Raw genomic sequence first — 24,742 nt, 5'->3', positions numbered from 1 at the left:
GAACGAATGTGTAAAATGAATGGCTATATTAGGATGGCAAATTACCAAAGAACTATACCAAATTTAAACAATACTAAACTATGCGTATTTTCATAAACTGGGAAAACTGAGAAAGTTATTAAGAAAACGGCTCTGACCAGGAGAAGTGGGCAAGGAATTACAGTAGTTCATCAAGAACAAGGAGAGTAACATCTTGTCGTTACAAATAACAAAACGGAAAGACAGGTTATATTTCGAGTGCAGTTTATAGAAGTACGAAGTATAACTAACCATATTTGTTTGTTCCATCATTACTATCGAGGAAACGTGTACGACAATTTTACTTCACCTTCCATGTACTACTGTATTATGTAGGTTCTTTAATCGTTTGTAATTTTAATGTTGTTTGTTGTAAGAAATAATGCCACTGAAGTTCTTTGGCTTGTGAAAACACTATTTCCCACGTAAAAGAAATTGTGATAAAGCAGTTTTGAAAACAGTGTTGGGTCTCCCTCCAATAGGATAGAATTATGAATTAAAGGACAACAATCCCTTTATGGATAAAGGGAATGCAATTTATGGGACAGGGGAAAGAATTAACAAAATAAATTCTGCTAAAATGAGAACCATTCAGACTGGAAAAAAGGAGTTAACAGGAATTCAAGTTGATGAGAAGATGAACTATGTTATGCTTCTTCTGAAGTGTAAATAACGTCAACTTTTAAAAAAATACGAAGAAAAAACAATTTTCTAGGAAATGATACAAGACAGAGAAGAAGAAAAAACCACTTTAAATCCTAACAATCCCCAAATTCCACAAAGTAATATTGATATAAATAAATGGCAAAGCTGCCCTCATTCTTAAGTAATCTTCATCGATTGTGTCATGCCCAGAATGTTATGAATTGCAATAAAACACTGGTAAATCATAAATCCCAGATTTTAAGCCTGTCCAGCAGCCCTGTTTAAACCCCTCTTCCAGAATGACATACAAGAGTTCTAAAACGTTGCATACCGTGCAATGTATTGATACATAAAATCATGCATACAAATGAATCTGTTTACACACAAAGTGTTATTTAATATGTAAACAATTTCATTGGCGTACTTGATTTTATATGTGACATACAACAGGTTAATCACCACACAACGATGTATGGGGGATGGAGGTGCAGCACCACACAATTCTAAATTTGGAACTATGTAGATGAGTGATCAGCTTTAAGCTCTGGCCAGTAGGGAAAGAGCATGGATACTGATACATTCCATAAAAAGCTAAATGAACTCCAGGGTCAGTGTGGATGTGAATACAAAAGGAATATTCTCTGCCTCTGCCAGGAGTCAAACCACGGTCTTTAGAGTAGTATGAATGTCAGACTTTTAGCACAACTGTAAAGTGGTATAGGAATTCTGTATATATTGTTAAAGGATTTGGTTCTTATTTTATTTTTAAAAGCTGTGTATTTAAGTTGATACCACATTATAGGCTAGGTGATTAAATTTTAGGCAAGATGAAGTTTCATGTCACTCCCATGGGTTCAGGCAATTCTGAAAGGTTAATCTACGGCCATTTCAGCATATGAAACCACTACTCCCAGCCATGACTTTGAGATATTACCACACTACGTATTGATAAGCTACTATTTATCTTAACTAGCAAGCTTAAATCATGCTTGTAATGGTGTACTCTTTGGGGTACATTGATGTTTGAATGAGAAGAAAGTCCGCTGTTACGTGATGATTTGTCCCATCATTTTGTTGAACTACATGTTTAGTAATGACAGGTAATTCATGCACTAATGCTGCAACCAGGATAATGGAAATGCGAGTGACCAGGTCTGGTTCCCCATGGGGCAAACCTCTTAGAGCAGTTGCCAGGGACTAGGCTCCAACAAAGCAAGCATGCTGGGGAAGGACCTGGGCGTTAAAGCCATACTGTAGTTTTGATATCATACATCAATTCTCATTGCAGCTTCCTGGTTACAACACAAAATGTACTGTATCAGTAAAATCTATCTCAATGAATAAGTAGTCATATTCCATTTTTACTATAAATTTATAAATCTCCTGTTTGGAGTACTCTAGTTATTCCCCACTGAACATCTGGTTACTACTTCAAGTCAGTCTCACATTTGGAAGGTGTTTGGAGATAGCTTTTCTCACTTTATTGTTTCCTGTTTCCAGGAGAATTCCAGTATATTACAAAATTTAAAATAGGCAACAGCAACTTTCATGTATCTTTCTATGCAAAATGTAAATTCAGGCTGCCACATCTTATTTGGCACTACATAAGCATTACCTGCACTTGATGATTTATAAATCACACCTACATCCACTTCTCACTTGTTTACATGCAATTCATGCACTGCGCAGACAAGACGCTTCACAATTTTCTGGGCTGTATTTGTAACTGAATTTCTGTTAGTGGTTGTAGGATCGCAAGTTATAACATCTGGTCTTTAACAGTTCAGCTGTGAAAAACTTCTGCCTAGGTGCTGCTTCATCAATCTCAGAAAAATAAAAGATTTAGGGTGTATATTCCTTCATAATTATATATAATTGGGATTTGATGTGTTAAATTGCTCCACATATCATGATACGAAGAATACCATGGGTATTAGATTCACATCATGTTCATAGGACATATTTCTTAGGTTGCTTTTCGTCACTAGATTGTTTTATTCAGCACATGATTAAGGGCACTTGTTGGGGGGAAATTTCTCCCTGCTTTGGGTTTTGATTTTTGCATTAAAACATTTCAGTTTAAGATATGAGCTGCCAAGCAAGAAATATTATCAGAATGTTTGTTTTCAGGCAAAGAAGCCAGAAACTCTGAGAACAGGAGGACATAGAAAAATTTAAGAAATTCAAAGCCGCGCTGTCTGAGGCATCATGCTTCGGACCGGTGATAAGGAATGCACGCTGGTTCGAGTCTCGGGGGAGAAGAAATTTTGTCATGAGCTTTCGACCAGTGTATGGGACCGGTGACAACCCAGCATCGTGAGGAAATTGGGGAGCTACAATGAGTAGCGTAATACAGTCAGGAAAGCTGCGGGTTCGTCGTGCTGACCACACATCTGGTTAGATGATAGTTCACCTCTGCTTAGGCATGTGAACGTGAGGCCAGCAGCCAGCTAGTCGGCTTTGGCTCTCTTGAGCTGTTACGAAAAAGATTTTAAATTAGAACCAGAAAAGGACCACAGATCTGATGATGATTCTATTATGTCCTTGCACTCTTATTACAGCGTGAGTTACTGAAGCTTACTTTTTACAGGGATTGGTGTAATACAGATGTTTCACCATGTATCTGGTATAAATTGATTAAAATATCTGAGGTGCTTACTGCCTCTGAAACTGCAGTGAATTTCTACCAGACTACATAACACAAAACTCCAGAAGATAGCAAACTTCTTTATTTATCTCCACGAGAACCTGATATCTAATTTCGCTTCTTATGGTTCAAAGTAGGCTATGTAAGGCTGTGTTAAATAAACAATATCACTCACTCATCAAACATCTTAGTGATAGAATGATCAATGAAACATGTTGTGACCTGATTTTGCAGTTAAGCTAACATACAGAAGTAAAAGTGAGGAACAATATTGTTATTTTCTTATATTCTTCAGGTCTGAAGGTTTTAAACCACCGTCTCAGTTGCATGGCACGTATAAGGAACTATGAACTGCAACAAAAGTAGGGCACTTGAAATTTCCTTAAGTCTGAAATTAATTAGTAACATCTTTAAACAGCCTACCAAAATCCTACTGCAAACCTGAAGATGGAGGCAACATGCTCCTCTGAAATGGCCCAAGTGGCATAAGGTTGCAGATTTCCACAAGGCGAGACCTCAGAATAAAAAAAAGTAGTGGCTTTAAAAGATCCTTTATGTAGAACAACATTAGTCAGAATTCCAGAATTATGAATTCAGGTACCATTTTACTACAGAATATGCCAATGTAACTGTAAAGCTTCTTTAGCATAACTAGTCAATGCAAAATTTTCTTTACACTTTCTATGAACAATATTTACCCCCTTTTAATGTTAATACACAAGAATTAATTCAGAATGTAAGGACATATATTTTTATACTTCAGTACATTTCTGGCATGAAAGAATTATTATCTTTTCAGCACTCTGGAAAGTATATGCAGTTTTGTACATTATACAGAGTGGGGCAGCATTCTTTCTTCATTCCCAAGAACTGAACTTGAGGCAGCTGGTCTCACAGTCTATTTATTGCTCTGACTCCCCTACCTACAACTGCCTCCATGGTACGTAGCGAGACAGCTTGACTTTAATAACCTTTATTGGGTCAACAAAATGTGCCATTTACATCTGCATAAATATGTATTTTATTAGAGGACTCAGCAAGATGAGATGTTATGCAGAACAGAAGAGTAGGGCATGACAAAGAGATCTATGTACCAAAGCAACACATTGTGAAGATGCTGTAATAAAGCTCCTTGCAATCTTAGCTGTTGAATAATACAGTAAAGCAGCTACATGCACTGACCCCCATATCTCAAAGTATGAGCCTGGATAGAATTGCACTGGGCAAGAATGGTAACTGGGATTCAATTCATGAAAAGAGCATAATCACTCACTTCCATCCACTGCTGAGATAGGGTGGATGGAGTGTTACATCCCTTCTTCGAGACACCTTCAAACCATGATTCTCATGCAAAAAGAGAATTTTACATTCACCTTTATTTGGGTAAAAAGAAAATTTTCATTGTCCCATCATGTACTTACGTTTTAGACAAGGCAGTCCAGAATGAATTCTTGTATAGAGTTTTGACCTTACAAATTTGTTTCCAGAGCTCACATTGTACAGAAGGAAACATAACAGTAGAAAGTGTTATATTAAGGTTATAGAGGGACAGATTGTTTCTTCCTATTATAAACATCTTTTAGCAAAAATCAACATCAATACAAAAACAACAAAAGGTTCACTGTTTTTCACCTAGAATGTTTGCTGCAGGTTCCATTCATGTCCCTCTGTCCATAAGACAAAAAAAAGGCATGTCAGAATTTTGCTTTTTAATTGCCTGCACAATTGAAGAAGAACATTGATTTCAATGTTAATGCATATTTCCTCCACTTCTTGGCTGGAAATAGTGATTTCTCAAATGCAACTCGTAGTCTCCAGCTCTTGACTGGCTGAATGGATATATTAACAGGTGATAATTTAAAAGTCTGTAATCTGCAAAGATGCCTCACACATGATAACCTGACTACATAAAAGTGAAGGAGGGTACTTTATGTGAAAGTTTGTACATGAATTGGTACTGTAAAAATATAGGAATGGAGGAAAAAGTAAACTCTTTTATGACATGAATTGGCAAGTATAACAGAAAGCAATTATGTAATTCTTCTGAAATTTAATAATAGGATGTTTTCTAGATCAGTATTTTGTATATGCAGATAATTACAAATAGCCACATAGTAGGTACTTCTTAAGTGCATGCATCAAACATGATTATGTTTTATTCCTAAAATAAAGCCAGAAAATACCCACAAACATTGAGTCGCAACCTCTTCATTAGTGAGAACTGGAAGCATCAGTAAATCAAATGAGACAAGTAAAACACCGTATCAGATGCACATTAATTTTTGTTCTTAAAAATATGTGAACAGGATTTTAATGTTCATAAAGTATTGGCAAAAGTTTCTGAAAATGTGGTCTGTTACTTTGAATGCGTAACTGAGCTCTGTGCTGGCACTAGTACCCTGAAAATTTACTGTTGTCACAGCCGCTGAATCAAATGCTAAAGCTAGTTGTGGATATTGACTCTTTCCAAGTAAATTATGCCCTTCAGATGCCCCCACATGTAGGAGTTGGTAGATGTAAAATGAGGCCACAGAGGCCGTGAAGTCAATTTGGTTCATCTTATCCATCAGCATGTGTGATGAGGGTCCAAAAGCTGCTTTATGATGTAAATAAGACATCTTAGGAGTTGAAACACTAAGTCATAAGGTGATATGAGGAGATCACCAGTTATTCCTGTCCAAATATTACTTTTGAACTGCTGCTTCATTACTGCAGCCACTAACAAGGCACTTGTGACCATTTGATTATAGGAGCCTCATCTTGGCTTTATTTTAGGAGTAGAACACAATCCTTAAATGAAATGCATGCAATTAAGAATCACCCGCCCATATATTATCTATTGCAGAAGGTGTCAGGCAATTAATCTGCATTTATTCTTCATATTAATATGTCATTACACATAATTAATTTCATCGCCTGATGTATGAAGGCATCTGGACTACACAAAACTTGGCATCAAGACAAACTCTTTGTTGCCAGTATGAAGATGCACTTAAGGCTCTCGAGGAGGGAACAATTATGAAGGCCATGTTAAAGTTGGAGAAGCAGCGATACAGAGTTAGAAGTCTTAACTGTAAGATACTGTAGACTGTACTATAATTTCATCAAAACTTTATTCGTTTTATTATGATAAATGAACAGACACAATGCAGCATTATGACACCATTTGCAATGCCCATTCATTATTACCACCAGGAAATCTGTCATAGATTCCACTGCATTTTAGTATCTAATGACCAGAAACTCTTCAGATCTTTCTAGAGGGAACAAAGTGTAACTCATCATCGTCATATTAAGTTCTTGCATCCAGACCTTCCAAGAAACATAAAACTGTAACACTTACATAAATTTAAAATGAATACAGAGAGATATTTACTATATTCAATTCAATTCAATTCATTTATTAAAGTGCTTGACAACAGCCAAAAAGGCCAATAACAGCCAAGCACTAACAACAATACAGACATTACAATACAAAAGCAAACAAACAAAGAACTGAAAACATAACTGTACAATATTGAATTATTGCAAAATAACTCATAAGTAAAAAACTAAATGTTATAGATAAGTAAAATAATAATTATACTAAAAACAGTTTAATATTGGACAAAAAACATACACAATAAAATGTCATACTAAGGAAACAATAAAAAACCATGATTATTGTTTAAAAAGCTGACTGACCTTAGCAAGCAAAACACGATCTTTGTTAAAGATGTCGATGCTCCTACAGACTGCATTGGCAGCAGAAACACATCTGGCAGAGGGACTGGCCTTGAAATTACGTTGTACAGTAAAGGTAGAATAGTCTCTGATAGACATCAATATTAATATAAAAAATACCTGTTAACTAAAAGCTTTTGAGGGGTAACCTACAAACTCATCTGCTGCCACAAAATGTAATCCTGACCAGCAAGTGAGTAGTCAGGAACAAAAATTACTGGACGTATTGCCCTCTTAATTAAGTATATGGTGTGTATTGCGTCAGAAAACATTGTTTATTATGAGAAGTGGCCATTGTGCATTCATCTTTTGTATTACCTCACATGTTCCTGAGTGTCAGCTGCAGTTTCTTTTCAGTTATTCAACCATTTGTCTGCCTCTCTGCATCATCACTTTGCTACTTATGATTGGCGTGACTCTTGCCCATTTTAACCTGCCTCAACACCAAGATACATATCAGCAACTATTCCTTTTGAAGAATGATTTCCTTAACATTTTCGTTTTGTTTCCAGGATTTCCACCCATTTCCGTTCTATTCCTGAGAAGGCCAAAGCATGTTACGTCAACTACAGTAATTTGCTGACAGTTTAGGTGGATGGAAAATTGCAAAGGAGCTGTTTCTGAATGTTTTGCGTCTTAACCTGGACACAGACTGTGAAGAATGGAGTTCTAACTGCGTTAGTTTTCTTACATAATTTGGAAGAACTTAAAAATGATAAAAATGGGTCAATATGTAGCATTTATCAAAAATGTTTATACTCATGTTTATGTTTTACTGGTAAATAACAAAACAACATTTATTCCGGAGATTCAAATAAACTATTAATATTATAAGTTGAATTACAAAGGGACAACGTCTGAAAACTGGAGCAGAAATATCACTCATCACATCGTGAACTTCAACACTGCTGAGAATTTCCTCTTAATTACGATCCATTAGACATCAGGACTGGAGCTATGTAAGAACAAGCCTGCAATACCAATAACAAAGGTCAAAAATTAGCAAGTAATTTCAGATATGGTGGAACTTAATTAATATCGTCTTTAAAAGATATAAAACGACGTCTTATTAACACATGATTATAAAAGTGTATTTTTGTTTTAAAATGCAGACTAGCCCCTGAAAATTAAACATCTGTCATCATTATGTGTAAAGTCCAACAGTGTACCTGAACCTGAATTAGCTTAATGCAATTTACATTACCAATACCAATTGATTAAGTCATCTTTTACCACTGCATGGCACCTCCTCTGGTTGCAGAAGCAGAAGGCAGTCCCTCACAACCTGTTAAATTCTTGTGGGCTGCTCCTCTTTCAAGTGCTTAGTACGAAAATGCAGTGCTGCCAATGCGTATGTTGTGCATGAACAGACTACGTGCCAGTTTACAGTCTGACTGCATGCAACCTTTGTAATTACACTGCAACAGCACTGTCTCCTTCAAAAATCAGGGTCTGGAATAAGGCATGGGAAGAAGGAAACAAGAAAGAATTGAAGAAAGTAAGAAAGAAGGGAATGAAGAAAGGACACCTGCTCTTGTATTAAATAAAAACTAATGTTTGCAATCAAGAGTCAATAATAATGGGACTTTGGAGCAAAAGAATTTGAAGGCAATGAAAATTGATTCTGTACATGCTGCGTTATCTTCATCTAATTTCTTTTCCTCATAATCATCAACCAGGAATTAGTTCTTGGGCACCTTGTGATTCAGAAGCAACCTTCAACTCTGTGAACAAATGACTAGCAGGCCTGCATTCATAAATTCTTTGAGTTATCTTACTTCAGTTCATTGCAGATGATGTGAGAGTCTCTCATTTAAATGTCTTGCTACTCCATATTAAAATTTTCCATTTAACCCTGCAATGTTTGTTGTTACAGGCCTTAAATAAATTTCAGAAATTTTATTTCTGCTGTTTCTGTCTTTGTTCACTTCAATATATTCAAGGACACAAAACAGTGAAACATTTTGGTTTATTAATGAATTCTTGCCATATGAATGGGTAATAATTCAAGCATGTTTGTTTCTAATTTGGACTATGTATAACTAACTCCTGAGAAACTAATATAAGCACAGCTAATAAAAATGCTTTGCTTTTATGAAACCTGAAGATTCTTTATTTTGTTCGTAAGTCAGCCACTGGACCATATCCTCAGCATATGAATTCAATTCCACCCCAAAAAAGGCAGGGGGTGTTTAGACTCTGTATTAAGACGCTTCTCATAACAGAACAGATATTACGACGCAAATTATAATATTATAATAGAACGAAAACTCCATATTCCAGGGGGGGACAATGAATTCGAGATCAACTTCGTGACTTTGCACAGGTCTCTACTGTTGTTAAGATAGTAAAATTAAGAGTTGCAATGAGCAGGAATTGCAGCTTGGGTGGAGAGACAAGAAATTCTTACAAAATATCTCAGTCGCAACACCAGATTTTGGTGAATGTACAGGAGCAGAAATAGCAGACTTAATTATAATGCCTACACTGAGATACTGCACTACAATCCCTGAACCCACATAAATGTACGTACAAACTTCCCTATGAAGGAACAAACAGGCAGGGACAACTCAGAGAACATAATACTAGAAACAAATTGACTCAATTTGTAAGACAGGTATCCTGCAGTGACACGTTTGGTAGATTAAAGTTAGTCTTCTGTGGCAAGGTGATAAAGTTGCCTGGAGACGTAGCGACGAGCTAGATTTAACCATCTGCTGTTCTTACAGAAGCAAAAATATTAGGTTATGCTGCCTTGTACTGTACTATATTATAGTCAAAACATGCCCCCAATTAAATTCAAAACACAATTTGTGTCAACTGATAACCTATTGTGTTACATTATTACACCAAATAATCTTGCCACTACATCAGTCCGTACCAAAAGAAAACCTGACGTCTCTCCATTAGAAATTTCAATTAATTAATGCTGTTTAAGGAAATAATCGCTTTTTATTCTAGGGAACTGGCGAACCCCGTACACACTGTGAGTAAAATACAGATACATATATTTATTCTTCAAGTCTATACACAAACCATTTTAATATCGATGTTTAAAATTAAAATTGATATAAATAATTCGCGCTATTCATAGTTTTTCTCGATGTTACCATTTGCGCTACATATTACAACATGTTTCGATGTCTCAGCATCATCTTCAGGTCTTGATGTTACAATTTGCGCTACATATTACAACATGTTTCGATGTCTCAGCATCATCTTCAGGTCTCGATGTTACAATTTGCGCTACATATTACAACATGTTTCGATGTCTCAGCATCATATTCATGGTTTGTGTATAGACTTGAAGAATAAATATATGTATCAATTGAAAACACAAACATGACGCATCTAAACTATAAAATACAGAGTTACTGAATCCTAAAGCAGGTGTTACATACAGTTACCACTTAACTTTAAGGGAGTAACAGATTAAGAGTCTTCACACACTCTGGTTCATCTGCCACGTGCATCCACCTGAATTCTGATAGTTCAAGCATTTGGGGGACTCCACACTCAGTGCCTAATATAAAATATATAATACACACATTTGAACTCGGTCCTTTCCATTAAGGGAAGAGCAATACTCGGAGTGTTCGAGAATTGGGCGATGAAGGGAATGTTTGAATTGAACGCCAAAGAAATGATAGCAGGATGGAGAAAATTACATATTTCACTTCTCCATGATTTGCAGTTATTCAACAAATACTTATTCCAGACGTAATTTAAATCAACATGAGATGAGGCTTTCATAACAGTGAAAATCTGGGCCACAGTCTTCCACGGTATTAAGTTATGTAGTCAGGATTTAAGATGGAGGTGATAGGTTTCTGCAAAACCTTGGTAACCACAAACAGGACTACAAACTGTCATAATGCAGATTACTACAATTCCAATTAATTTACACCAGTTAACTAGTTTAGAAACTACACACCACAGTGTAAAGTTTAAAATTCTAAAACTTTGTGAAACAGTACACAGACTTTTTTAATGTACAGCCAAAGTCAGTTCTGAAACTCTTATTCAGAATGCTTGTCATTGCAAGTACGAACAACTCAAATAAAAAAGGCAAACCTTCCAATGGCAACTACATGAAATAGAGGTCTTCTACAATGATGTAAACAGTCTCTGAAAGAAAGTTTCTTTTCAGCAATTATGTTACTTATCACTTAATAATAATATCAAGCTTTACAGCTGAGTAGATAGAAAATCCTTTGTAATTTCTGGCAGTCTTATTTTACCAACATTTCAGAGGTACTTGCAGCCTCAATTATCATGGGGATTAGTGAAAAACTTACTAACCATCACACTCCTTTTTATTACCAATTCTTCGTGTAATCAGCTATTCTTTATTTTGTGTATAGTTAGTTACATGTTTAATCGCAAAACTTGATGTGCATCCACTTAACTTATTGGTGGTATGTCTTTATTAACAGATTACATACAAACTTTATTGGCAGTAACAAACTCAGAGCAAATTTCCTTGCTTTGATTAAATTGTTCCACTTTACTGGCAAATACATGAAGCACATGAAAACTCAAATAAAAAACAATATAATGGGAGTGTATGCTCTTTCCTAGCACCATTTTATGGAAAGAATCAGGCGCGTTTGCATGTTGAGGAATTTACTCAGGGTAAGAGCTAGTAAACTAACATGAAGTTCGAATACTGCTCGATCACCACTATCTAACACACCCACGAGTTTGGATGAAGCCGTCTTTTATATTGTCTTCAAATTCAAACAGAGAATTATGGAAAGCAGCAAAATGCCTTAACCATTTACGGTTTGGTTAGAAATCTTCAAACCACTATAATAGCAGCAGTGAAGTAGCTAAACTGAACAGCTGCGACAAGCAACAGGTGATTAAAATTGTTCTTGCCACCAGAGTGCTCTCGCAAACAGCCAGTGTGGCAGCATACCATTGCCAACGTAAAGCCGGCCATTCACAATCGCTCCATTCGTCCAAATGGCGCGGTGTCGCTCCAAAATTGTACTGTGAATGCGGAAACTCAAGTCCATTGGCGTGGCGCGGTGGGCTCGTCTGGATATTCTGTCGAGCCATAATCCATCCGATCGCTCCATCACTCCATCGCGCCATCGTATCGTGAGTGGCGGAAACGTGGTCCATTCTCATGCCACGAGCCTTCGTCCAATCAAGTCGAAAGTTGCATAATGTCGGGGCGTGATTTCGTTATTGATGTTATTGATAAATATAGAGAGTTGCCATGTATTTTACAAATAAGTTAAAATATATTATGAGACATGTTTCGCCTCTTAAGTGGCATCATCAGTCATGTGATTCACGAACTAATTGAAACTAATTAAATGTAAAAAAATAATTACATTTAGAAACTAATTAAATTTTAACAAATATAGTAATAATCCTGACCTTACCTTAAGGTATCCTTTCAAACACTGCAGTAGTGCCCTGCAAGTCTCGGGGATAATTACTCCTAAACGTTGTGGAGAAGTAGCTGTCACATACTTCAGTTCTTCATAGTTCATGCCTGAAGCCAAAAATCTCAAAGTCGCTGACAATCTTTCATGAGGACTGATGCATTGTCTCATATTCGTGTCCTGTTTTTGTATCACAGGCGTGACTAGCCCCAATAAGCGGAAATAAGCACACTCATCCATTCGTAAATAGTTTCTCCAGTCTGACAGCTCCAAACTCAGTTCACTAATTAAATTGACGTGACTTAAATTGCTTCTGTTTAAGAGTCATTGCTTTGACCACTTTCGTTTTGGTTTCCTCCTTTTAATATACAGGCATACTGCCGTAGCTAGTAACAATTCTTCGTCCATCGCAAACACCACGCACTTCACAGAGTGACAACAAACCGCGACTGGCGTGACACGACCGTGAATGTAGTACCTCTTTGGACGACATCCGTTTGGACGTCATCCATTCGGATGTCATCCATCTGGAGCGATCGTGAATGGCCGGCTTAAGATACTAAGTTAGCTATTACGATTTCAAGGCGCTGGGTCGGACAGGTTTACCAACATTTCAGAGGTACTTGCTGTCTTCATCAAGGCGACGATGAAGGCCTCAGGGTCCTCTCAAACCTTGGTAAGTTTCTTCCAGACTGCACGGCGCTACAACTCAGAGGACAGCAACCAAAGCCACCAAGATTTTCGTCTCTATCTATGAGGAAGTCACAAAATATCTCCATGATAGAGTCGTCCGTACACTTGACGTACAAAGAAATATTTTGAGCCTAGGTTACTGGAAGACAGAGCACTTGAAATAGAATATTATAATAACGTAATTGTAGAATGCTGTGCTGTATAATTTGATACAAATTTTTCTAAATTATGTTTTTAGTAATATACAGAGCACCAACAGGTGACATTTATTAACAAGTTAAACAGCATTATGGACTACCTTTACAAACCGAAAATGGAGTTTGTCATCTGTGGAGATATAAATATTGACTATCTCTCTGAAAGCTGCCATAAGCAATGTCTAAATTCTCTTTTAGCAACATTTAATCTTACACCTACAGTTAGCTTTCCCACAAGAATTCAAAATAGCTCAAACTCTGCCATTGATAATATTTTTGTAGATAGTTACAGGTTAGAACACATTACCATTAAACTGGTAATAAATAAGCTATCTGATCTTGATGCTCAGCTATTACTGGGTACTGGGAACGACCCGTTCTTCAAGTGCCTGAGCACTGGCTTGTTCTACAGACATTTTGGAAGGCGTTCCAGTAAGCCAGCCGCAAGGCCTTACCACCGTGTCCCCTAGGCAGCGCCGCCATTGTCGGCCATGAAGAGGAGAACGGTTTTGAGGAGGGCTCGCGGACGAGACCCGCCGGGTGGGAGGGAATGGATCGCGGCGAGGAGACGGCGTGTCAACTCGACGCAGACCCGTGGTGAGAGGGTCTCCAGGATATCTGAGATGTCCTGGAGCGGTGACTGACCCTTGGGTGGGGTGGGGTCAGTCTTCTTGGGAGCAGGTGCAGTGGGATTTGCCACCGGCACCACAGGACGAGCGGGCTTGGCACGGCCGCCCTTAGAGACAGCCTGCCGCTCAGTCCGTGCAATGGCGCCAGATGGCGTTGTGGCGGAGTTCCTCATGGCCGCAGCCAACGCGGACCACGTGGTTCCACCCAGGGCCCAAGTTCTCCTGGTCCAGAGAAGGCTTAGCTGGCGCCGATTTGGGCGCTGGCAGGCGCGTGAAGACGCCGTCCTTTCGGCCGCGATCCCCTTTCGCAAGCTGTGCAGCGGCCGCCTTGGCTTCCTTCCACTTACTGCAACCTCTATAGTTCGCAGTGTGGTTGCCCCCGCAGCTGCAGCACTTAAGCTGCTGCTTGGGGGTGGCACACGACCCGGATGGGTGAGCGTCCCCGCAGGCCACGCACCTAGGTGCATAACCGCAGTTCCGCTGCGTGTGCCCGAAGCGTTGGCACCGCTTGCACTGCATGGGCTCCTTCGGTGCGACGTACGTTTCTACCTTGACCCGCAGATCTCGGTAAGGGAACGCACTTTCGCCACGTCGGGGCCCCGTGCTACCGACACGATGAAGTGTGGCGTAAGGGGACGGTCACCGTCCTGGTCCATGGCCCGGCGCGTTGATCGGAGTTGCAGGACACCCTGCACAGCAATGTGCATGGCGGCCAGCTCCTCGCGTACCTCGGCCTCGGGCATGCGCAAGCCCATGTTTTTAATCACCAGGCGCACGCACCGATCCTCGGGGAGGGAGAATGTGTGAAAACTCACACCCTCGCCCTCACCGAGGGACCGCAGGACCCTGACGGTGGCCCGGAACCCGTCGGCGGTCTCAGGCACAAGAGTCAGGTTTTCTCCCTTCATCTGCGCCACGATCCCGCAGGCCGACTCCGCGCGAATCCTATGCAGGAAGCCGCGTACGTCCTTCACCCCAGAGATTCAAATGACATGCCAGTGTGCGGCCCGGACAGGTCCCCGGAAGCCCTGCGCCTCCTCCATCGAGGTAGCGGGTCCCTTGGCTGCGGGCTTCACTGTCCCGCTTGGCGGTTTCAGCGCGGCGGGGTGAGGTCTGCGGGACGACTTCACGTCCCTCACTCCTTTAACCTCTTGCGAGGCCCCGGCTTTAGTGGGGAGCGGTGCCGAGGAATCCACCCCAGCAGTCCCCCCTTTAACCGGTCGCCCGGCCACTACCCCGGTGTACGCCGCGCTGACCTCGGCATAGCTGCCAAGTTGCCGGCCACGCGAGGTGGTTGCTGCTACCGCCTGGCCATCGAGCCGATGAACTTTTGCCGGTGCCGGCAGAGGAGGGGACCCGGCTCCGGACAGTGGCCCGGGAGCCTGGATGCGGGTTCCGACGAACCGCCCGAGTTGGACAAGTCCAACTCGTTGGCTTTCCTATTGCCAGCGTTGGCTCGAGTAGGCCCTCCGACCACGGCTGTTGCAGCTGTAGTTACTACTGCTGCTGCTGCTGCCCGTTGTCTCTGCTATTCCGCTTCGATGGCGTCCAGAAGCTGCTTCCGGACCTGCTGGAGCAGCTCAGGGAGGTGGGCCTTCAAAAAGGCCAGCTCACCTCCTTCCATGTCTCGCCGAGCGCTGAGAAACTCTCCGTGGATAACTATCCGTGAACAACTATTCGTGGACAACTCTCTATCAATCACAATCTCGAACCGCCCGAGTTGGACTTGTCCAACTCGTTGGCCTTCCTCTTGCCGGCCCTCCAGCCACGGCTGCTGCCCGCTGCCTCTTCTTCTCTGCGGTGATTGCATCTATTAGTTACTTCCTGACCTGCTGGAGCAGCTCAGGGAGGTGGGCCTTCAAAAAGCCAGCTCATTTCCTTCCATGTCTCCAGTGCCAATATTAAGGAAGTGATGACAGAGTTAGTAAATATCTTCATCTGCTGTTATTGGTTAACCTCAAGCAATATTATATCAAAGACAATCACTTCCAAACATCACGTAACAATGTTCATAAAGTGGCATAAATGCTGAGTAACGTGCCAGTAGCATACATGAAACGAGTGATATGGTCCAACAATAAACGGATTCCATTAGAAATTCAAATCAAAACGGGGAAACAAATAATCTTTCAGGATTAAAATGGGGCCCTTAAAAGGGCCGGTTTATAAATCAGTACCTAAGCCTTCTTCTCAGTTTTCTTAGGAAGAAGAACAGCCTGAATGTTTGGCAACACACCGCCTTGGGCAATAGTGACTCCAGACAACAACTTATTCAACTCTTCGTCGTTACGAATGGCTAGTTGCAGATGACGAGGAATAATCCTGGTCTTCTTGTTGTCACGGGCTGCATTACCAGCCAGCTCAAGAACTTCGGCAGCCAAGTACTCCATCACAGCCGCCAGATACACAGGGGCGCCAGCACCGACACGCTCAGCGTAGTTTCCCTTGCGTAGGAGCCTGTGAATACGACCCACTGGGAACTGAAGTCCAGCCCGGCTAGAACGCGACTTTGACTTTCCTTTGACCTTGCCACCCTTTCCTCGGCCAGACATTCTTAGTGATGTCTTTGCTTGGGCACGACCGAATGCAGACAATACAAAATTTCAGGAAAAGTTCGATTTTGATGTGAATGACGGAGGAACGTCCTAACCAATCAGACTGACGGAGTATTGTCCTAACCAATCACACCGTAGCGAGCTTCCCGTTGGATAGGTTGCGACAATTGAATAACATAATAAATAACGGTTGGTTGAAAAAAAATTTTATTCTCTGTTGTTTGGTTGTCCTGCAATTGTCTGGTTCAACATGCCGCCTAAAGCCTCTGGGAAAGCTGCTAAGAAAGCAGGAAAGGCACAGAAGAACATATCAAAAACTGACAAGAAGAAGAAACGCAAGAGGAAGGAGAGTTACGCAATCTACATCTACAAGGTGCTGAAGCAGGTCCATCCTGATACTGGCATCAGCTCCAAGGCAATGAGCATCATGAACAGCTTTGTTAACGACATTTTCGAGCGCATTGCAGCTGAGGCATCCAGGCTGGCACATTACAACAAGAGGTCCACAATTACTAGTCGTGAGATCCAGACTGCTGTGAGACTTCTGTTGCCAGGTGAACTGGCAAAACACGCTGTAAGTGAAGGGACGAAAGCCGTGACTAAGTATACCAGCTCCAAATAAGTTGATTGCGAAAATAAAACGGCCCTTTTCAGGGCCTCAGATGTTCGAATGGGTAATATGATTGTTCCTTTACGTTGGGATGAGGGGGGGCTGTTGATATTCGTTGTTGTATGTTGCTTTGGCACACATGTTTTATTTGATCTACTGTTTTTTATTTTGCTCCACGGAATGGGACTGCTTTATAATTCATTCTAATTTAAATGATGCACTGCCCTGAGTAACATTACCACATAAAACGTCAGTATACCAGAATCTGTTATGTGGCGGCCTTGGGTGTTATTGTAACAATGAAATTTACAATTTTTACTTGTCACCGTTATTGAATTTTCGTTTCCCAGGCTATTTCTTCCATTTTATTAACTTGTGCTACACTTTAATCATCACGTCAATGTATTGCTTAACTCAAAAGATCATATTTTGGGATTATTGATGACTACAATCTTATGTTATTTCTTTACTTTCATTTCATTCTGTTTTCAAATGATTTCCTTGTAAAATCTTTGCCTCCATTAGGATATACTCTTATGTAGAAGTTATTCATGTATTACATGAACACATTTCCCATATTTCTTTGAAATTTCATTTCTTTACTATATTTTGGAAATAGCTGTTGGGTGTTTCCTGTCCACGTATTTAGGTACTTGTAAGCAAGTTAAGTTCGTGAATATGTCATCTGTTCAATAATGACAGAATGCAGCCTCAGTGAGGTACTAAAGTGAACTGAAACATGTCTGTAAAATGTCACAAATAAGTTGATAGTATTTGTGACTTGATGTGGGGGTTCCAACTGTATTTCCATTATTTTCATGTTATATACTATAATACTTTAAACCAGAGCACATCTTAATAATTCCTATAATTGCTACATGACCTATGCACTTTGAAAGAAGTTTGTCACTGTACCATTATCAGCATACAGAGCCCACTGACTATATGCATTCATGATGACATATTTGAACAATTCTAAACAACATTTTGAGATTTTTCCTGATACCCACAGAATCCTATGGCATCACAAGCCTGGATGTGAATAGAGCACTTTCCAACAACCCATAAATACTTGTCGTCAATAGAGTTTTGTGTAAATGATCTTTGTCATATATAGTTTAAGGTATGAAAATTAAATATATATTTTACCACAGTACTCAAAACAGAAAAGTTTAAGAGGGCTGTCTTCATTATTTCTTGAATGATTTCCCAAGTGTAGTTCTATATTCCTCTTCAACAGCTGAGTACTTATTTTATCATACATGGTGGCCAGAAATGTTGCTTAATATTTGTGTGTTTGTTATTTTCATTTCTCATCTTTAACACCTGTTATTGGCATTAGTGAGAGAAAACTTTCTTTGAATGCAACTGAAGTGTTGCTTTATACACTAATAGCATATATCAGCGTACATGACATGAAATGATTCGTACAGCAATTAAAGCAGAAATTAGCTCGTCTACTTTAGCACCTTACCATGAAGTTATAAAGGGAACATGGAGGTGAATCTCCGTCCAATGTAGATGGCTGCACTGGTTTCAAGTGAATGGTCAGGATCATGCTCTGGTGTCTCTAATTCTGGGAAGGAGCTTCTTGTACACAGCTGAATGGAAGCTGTTGAATAACCCTTATTGAAGGAGGTGCAAACAAAATTTCTTGCCCATGGCAGGAATCCAGCCATGGGGTCTAATCCATAGCTGTTCAACTTACTGAATACACTACCCTGGTCCATATTCTGGAATACTAACTTACAATAAGCAACGAATGTTTCCCTCTTCTTCTGTTTGTTATTTATGTCCAATTCATCACTGTTTAACCTATGCAGTGAGATGGTGTTCTTAAATTAAGAAACAGAGGAGACATATTGGATTGTTGCATTATATTTTGAATGTGTCAATGACCACCACCTTATAGAAAGTAATCATGGTAGTTATTAAGCCCCTTTCTGAAAAGAATCATGTTCTTACATGGTGGATGAGCAGTATAACACCTCACTGTACAAAATATACACCTCACCTTAGTGAAGTTAAATCCTCTTTTCACAAAATGTGGCTGTATATCCCAAGTTACCATAACTCTTTCAATTTATTTGTACGTAATAATAGTTTCAAAATTAATTTTATGTTTGATGTCCTGCAACATTAGATTTCAGTTATGGTTTGTCACATGCAATAACTCAACTTATGAGGATCTGAACTTATGTAATATATGTGTGCAATAAAGACATTCAATTATTTCAACGTCTGTGAATATGGACTATCCACAGGACTACGCAGCCTCACACTCCACAAGACCACAGTCCAGGTATTTTAAATTCTGTTCTTTTACAATAAAATATTCATACGTGAATAGAACAACCTTAAAGTTTTATTTTAAAGCAAGACACAAATCATCTATTTAATATCTCTTGCAATAATGAATATTTTCATATTACATTGATATCAAATTATCAAAGAGAATACAAGTATAAGTTATTTCATTTTGATTAACTCCTGAACCCAGACTTTCTACCAAAAAATATTAAATTATGCAAACGTTTGTAATGTAATCTGATTTTTCCAGTGCCAAGGCATGGGCAGAAAAGGTCGGCCAACTGTGAAGTATCAACTCTACCTAACAGCTGTGCAGCAAACATTTTGTGGGGAGTGATTTCTGCAATTCAGAAAGGTCATGCCTGAAGAGAGCAGTAGCTGCACATGGCTCAGATTCACCTTCACATTCAACCCCGCAACCTAAACTAACCTTCCTAACATATCTGTTCTCTGAATTAATTACCCTCACTACCTGAACGTAACTTTTGTGTCCATATCCCCACCAGAACCAAAAGCAAGGTTTCTGTGTCCTTTACTGCAACACCTGTGCCTGTCTATGCAGACAGATCTTTAACTTCCTCCCAAATCTCTGCAATCCAAACACAACCACCGGCTGTCTGCACTTGTGCACTGAAAGAAACCTCCACAATTCCTGTAATTTCAAATGCTTATACAGAACTCGAATTCATCAATCATCCTAGATCTTCCTTGAAGCCCAGAGCAAAGCATTTTATACTAAAAGAACTTAATTTGGCCACAGTAGCAGAAATGCCAACTAGGAAAAGAAAACAGGTATGTAGCTGTAAAAGTATAGCTTCTTCACTGCTGGTTTACAAGTGCTTGTCATAGATGCCACATCCTTCCAGCAATTTAATAACTGATGACTAACTACTCATTTTCAAATGGCATGGTCTGTCCTGTGACTGAACAAAGTTGATATGTTCAGGACACCGGAACTGTTCATTGGGTGGTCAGGTAGCTACTGTATGCAACCTCAGTTACTAGGCAAAAGTAAAGAGACATTACATTATTACTGACATACTGATGTGACAGAATATTCATCTTTCACTTTGTTACCCTCTGCCAGACTTCTTCAAACACCAACCAAGTTCTTGATGGCAGCTGTGATATGCTATTTCAGCCCAAGTAGGTGACCTCTGCCATCATATCCTGCAGAAGAGTGACAGACGTACATACAGTCCCTACAACTTCTCAGAGGCATAGGTGAGAGACTGTTTTGTATCACTGAACTCCTTGAAATATATTAAGGCATTGGTTGATAACATTGATTGATGTCAGACATAACTTGCGTGCATCACAGTGGACAACAGGAAGCACCTGTTTAGCAGTGAAACCGATGACATAAGCTACTAGAACATTTTCATCTCACCAGCATGTACAGCAGCACATATTTTCTGTTGTACTTGCTCAACAACATCATAACTGGTATGAACATACCAGGGCTTTTTGCTGATGTGGCTTGTGAAGCATCAGGTCCCCTGAGTAAGCAATGTAGGTTGTCCAGGAGACTAGTTTCCTCTTTATCACAGTTAGTACCACGCAGGCCTCTAAATGCAAGACCATTGATGACATCTCAAGGGGATCCTGATTCACCCTTTGGGTCTATAGACAGTCAAGCTCTGCCTTTCTAAGGTTCTCAAAACATGATTGGATGCTGCAGTGTCTAAGGGCGATGGAGGGGGTGCTTGAAGGCTGGTTTGCCGTTCTTTGGAAAGATCTCGCTGCTTTTCCCCATACTTGCTGTGGTCCAATGACCTATATTAAGACTCTTGTGCTAAGTGGGCACCATAGTTCCTCCCTGTGAAAGCACATGATACATTGTTAAAAATTTCAAATAGTTGATCGGTTTCTTGAAGAAGGAGGCAGCAGCCAGGTATTTGCTGCAGAACATTCCTGAAAGAAGCATTACAAAAAAATGACACCTTGATCACATATCTCGTTACGTTCATTCATATCAGAAACAGACACTTTTCTTTATACGGGTATTTGGAGAAAATAAATAGCACATTTGTTCATCACAATTATATTCTGGGTATTGGGACTTGGAAAAACTGTCTTTATTTATATACTACCTTCCCTACAGGACATTATAAATAACTGAATGCAGTGAAATATTTCTTACCTGCAGATACAAAGTTGTAGAGACTTGCTGCTACAGTGTAACTCATCACCTGTGCAGCCACCTTTAACTTCATTGAACTCTGTGTCACAGAGTTTGAGGTATGTGTTTGTTAGCTTATGCATGCATTTTGTCAAATTTGTACACATTCAAAATGTGTTCTCACTTAGCAATAAGAGGAAGCTGGCTGCCCAGAGGTTCAGACTTCAGCTGCGTACATCAATGGGACAGGTTGCTGGTACATTTTATGAGGTGAAGATCAAATACTGTTGCAGTCAATGTTGTCAGTGACGATGACAATAAACATGGGTCTTCTGACCCATCTCCCATGTCTCTACAATTATTTTCTGGGTCATAGTGCAGCTTGATGGAGGCCTGCCACTCATTTCCACATCAGATGTGGGGATTCCGATGTTGTACGCATGCGTGCGACCAGATGCTTGATTTCTTTAACCGGGCTTTCTTTGTCATTCATTCAGCTAAGTGGATACAGAAAGACAGGTTCTCTTCTCAACTAAGAACATGTACCAGCCATAATGTGAAATTTATTTTACCTATAATCAATACATGAGGTAGATGCTATTCCTTTTTATTTTTGTTTTCTTAATAATTATATTGACTAAATATGCTGTATGGACAGATTTCTCATGATTGGTTAGTTCTCCTGCAACTTGGTATTAGCATTTTAGTGGGCAAGTGTTGTCAAGTGTCCTTAGAAGTTATAGTATGCGACTGTAATCTTGAGACTTGCAAGGAATGCAGGAAGTTCGAAGCGTTAAAGGCTGACGCTATCTTTCCTCCTGCCTCCTTCACCCCACTTCCTCACCCCTCAATTCTCAAGATTAAAGTCTTACGCTGTACACGCAGTTGATGACATCGGTTAAATGAAAGTAGGTGTCAACAGGGTAATGAGAAGTTAGAAATAAACACCAGAGTCAACAATAGCGGTACGCATGGCAATATACATTAGTTGACTTGAGTAGTAATTTTGCCTCCTTTTTGGTTGTGCAGTAAAGTTTTGTTGAATTTTTACTTATTTATTTTACTGAAATCCGTCATTAAAGATCATGGGTTTCTGCATTATGACTCTGTGTACATTTTATGATTTTTTAAGATTTTACAGACAAGCCTATTGTATCCATCTTCAGGGTAGAAGATTAAGCAGATAAGTTTCCCAAAAATTTTGGTAACCGGTTTCAGGATCATGTGGCATCATGACCCATAAAAGTACAATTCAAATTTTCACCTCACTTAATTTTCAAGTCGCACATAATTAGTGTAAGTGTTTTAGTTTATAACATCTCTAGGATCATCTTTTACATTAAGTGCATTTTTTAATATTTGGTAAGATTTGTCTCTGTTCATTTCACTGATTTGAAAGTTAAGTATGTGGAACCCCGGCACATGATTATTGTTTTTTCTGATTCGTTTCACCTCACAGAGAATTGCAAGTAACATTCTAATGCAGTGTGACTGAATTGTTATAAAGGATGTTTCGAAGTAAAAGAATAAATAAATTAAGGTTGAAGTAAATGGGACTGAATCATAATACAAGGTCACTGTGATCATTGTATAATGACAGCTTTAAGCTGTTAAATGGAGAATTGAATGACAAACGATTCACACAAAAGAAATAATATAAATAACGGAATGTAATGCCAGACAGAAAAAAGAAAGAAATATATATTCTTTGTCGTATAGTACATAAAGTTCAAAGGTTCTGGAATGGTAAATTCCATATCTTGTATTTGAGGGCCCCTGCCCTGCCCTTTGAATGCACTGCCTATGTTTGACATCACTGTCCTTGTAACTGTAACTGATCAGCACTGGGGCATCACCCTAGGGCAGTGGTAAAGTAAAGTTTGTCCCACTATACGCCATGTAGGCGTTTGGGGTGAGAGGAGGTATAGCTCCTCTCTTCCTTGACCTCGGCACTAGATGGGGGTGAGTGGTCAGCATCACGCCCCGGCCGGCTTTACCCCCGGGAAAGGACCCCGGTACCCATTGTAGAGGAGGCTGGGTGGGCCCCAGAGCCGGTCTAGATGCAGAGGCTAGAGGAAAAATCCTGCCCCCATCGGGGATCGAACCCCGGTCGTCCAGCCCGTAGCTAGTCACTATACTGACTGAGCTATCCCGGCTCTTCCTAGGGCAGTGGTATTCAACATTTTTTGTTTGAATTCCCCAGATATAATTTCTCTTCAACTTTGTACCCCCAAAGTTGTTGGTGTATAATTCAAGTTATACATAATCTACACCTAAATAAATTAAATAAATTGTAATCTCAACATTAAAGGACAGTGGTACAGCTGGTGCATGCAAGCAAATATTCTAATTGATTCTAATTTATAAGAGTAGTTGAAAACATCTCATGAAATTGTGGAATTCTGGACTTCTTCATGACAACAATGAATTACCAAGGGAATATATAAATAAGCTTGGGTATTCCTACACTGTTCATTCGATTTCGATCCCTAACATGGCGTAGGATTTTTTGTCTAGTCTCTGAATCCAGACATGCTCTGGGGTTCAACCAGCCTCATATCCAGTGAGTACCAGAGTCCTTTTCTGGGGGAAAGCCGTATCTGGGACGTGGCTTTGACAATTCAACCTTATCTAGTGCCTAGGTTACGAATGAGTATGTTCTATACCACATCTTCCTAGATGGTACATATTAGGACAGCTTTTACAGTCAATAAACAGAATTTTCATAAAATTTTAGAGAGATTTGAGGTTTTCACTGCAGTCGGTCAGAAGACAGCCAAGTTCAGTCTGTAATTGTCCCTCCTGAATCACATCCTGTGAACGTCCCGAGTACAATGTACAATAAAAATTGTTCCTGCTTCATGCCAAAGTCTGTGGAACGGAAAACTTTGTATTCAGTGACATCACAGTTTTTATTAACACGTGCAAATGGAGTTCCTCAGCAAGTATGTATTTCTATATGTTTGTGTTCTTAAAGATGTTACTAATTAATTTCAGACTTAAGGAAATCTCAAGTGCCCTACTTTTGTTGCAGTTCACAGTTCCTTATACGTGTCATGCAACTGTGACGGTGGTTTAAAACCTTCAGACCTCAAGAATATAAGAAAATAACAATATTGTTCCTCACTTTTATTTATATATGTTAGCTTAACTGCAAAATCATGTCACAACATGTTTCACTGATCATTCTATCA

General features: G+C 39.6%; 2 protein-coding genes and 2 long non-coding RNA genes across 4 annotated transcripts; 2 read left to right on the top strand and 2 right to left on the bottom strand.

Moving 5' to 3' along the window:
• Positions 1–18: 18 nt before the first annotated feature.
• LOC147873615 (uncharacterized) lies at positions 19–8,130 on the top strand. The gene is made up of 3 exons (XR_015535440.1): positions 19–350; positions 2,794–3,059; positions 7,546–8,130. It is a non-coding gene; the product is annotated as an uncharacterized LOC147873615 (long non-coding RNA).
• LOC147873614 (uncharacterized) lies at positions 6,405–13,098 on the bottom strand. The gene is made up of 2 exons (XR_015535441.1): positions 12,430–13,098; positions 6,405–12,178 (listed from the first exon to the last, which is right to left on the bottom strand). It is a non-coding gene; the product is annotated as an uncharacterized LOC147873614 (long non-coding RNA).
• A 2,999-nt stretch (positions 13,099–16,097) lies between these two features.
• LOC110834261 (histone H2A) lies at positions 16,098–16,552 on the bottom strand. The gene has a single exon (XM_022073219.2). It carries the CDS (start codon positions 16,501–16,503, stop codon positions 16,129–16,131), a length of 375 nt encoding a protein of 124 aa, XP_021928911.2. The 5' UTR covers positions 16,504–16,552; the 3' UTR covers positions 16,098–16,128.
• A 172-nt stretch (positions 16,553–16,724) lies between these two features.
• On the top strand, positions 16,725–17,161 carry LOC147873613 (histone H2B-like). The gene has a single exon (XM_087350047.1). The coding sequence runs from the start codon at positions 16,757–16,759 to the stop codon at positions 17,126–17,128; it is 372 nt and encodes a 123-aa protein (XP_087206173.1). The 5' UTR covers positions 16,725–16,756; the 3' UTR covers positions 17,129–17,161.
• Positions 17,162–24,742: the final 7,581 nt, after the last annotated feature.

This window comes from Zootermopsis nevadensis, unplaced genomic scaffold (assembly GCF_977971745.1).
Source record: "Zootermopsis nevadensis isolate Lab colony 2312 unplaced genomic scaffold, Znev_1.0 Znev_ptg000017l, whole genome shotgun sequence".
NCBI classification, from domain to species: Eukaryota; Metazoa; Arthropoda; class Insecta; order Blattodea; family Termopsidae; genus Zootermopsis; species Zootermopsis nevadensis.
The sequence above is the reverse complement of the archived record's forward strand: the minus strand, read 5'-3'. Positions and strand labels throughout refer to the sequence as shown.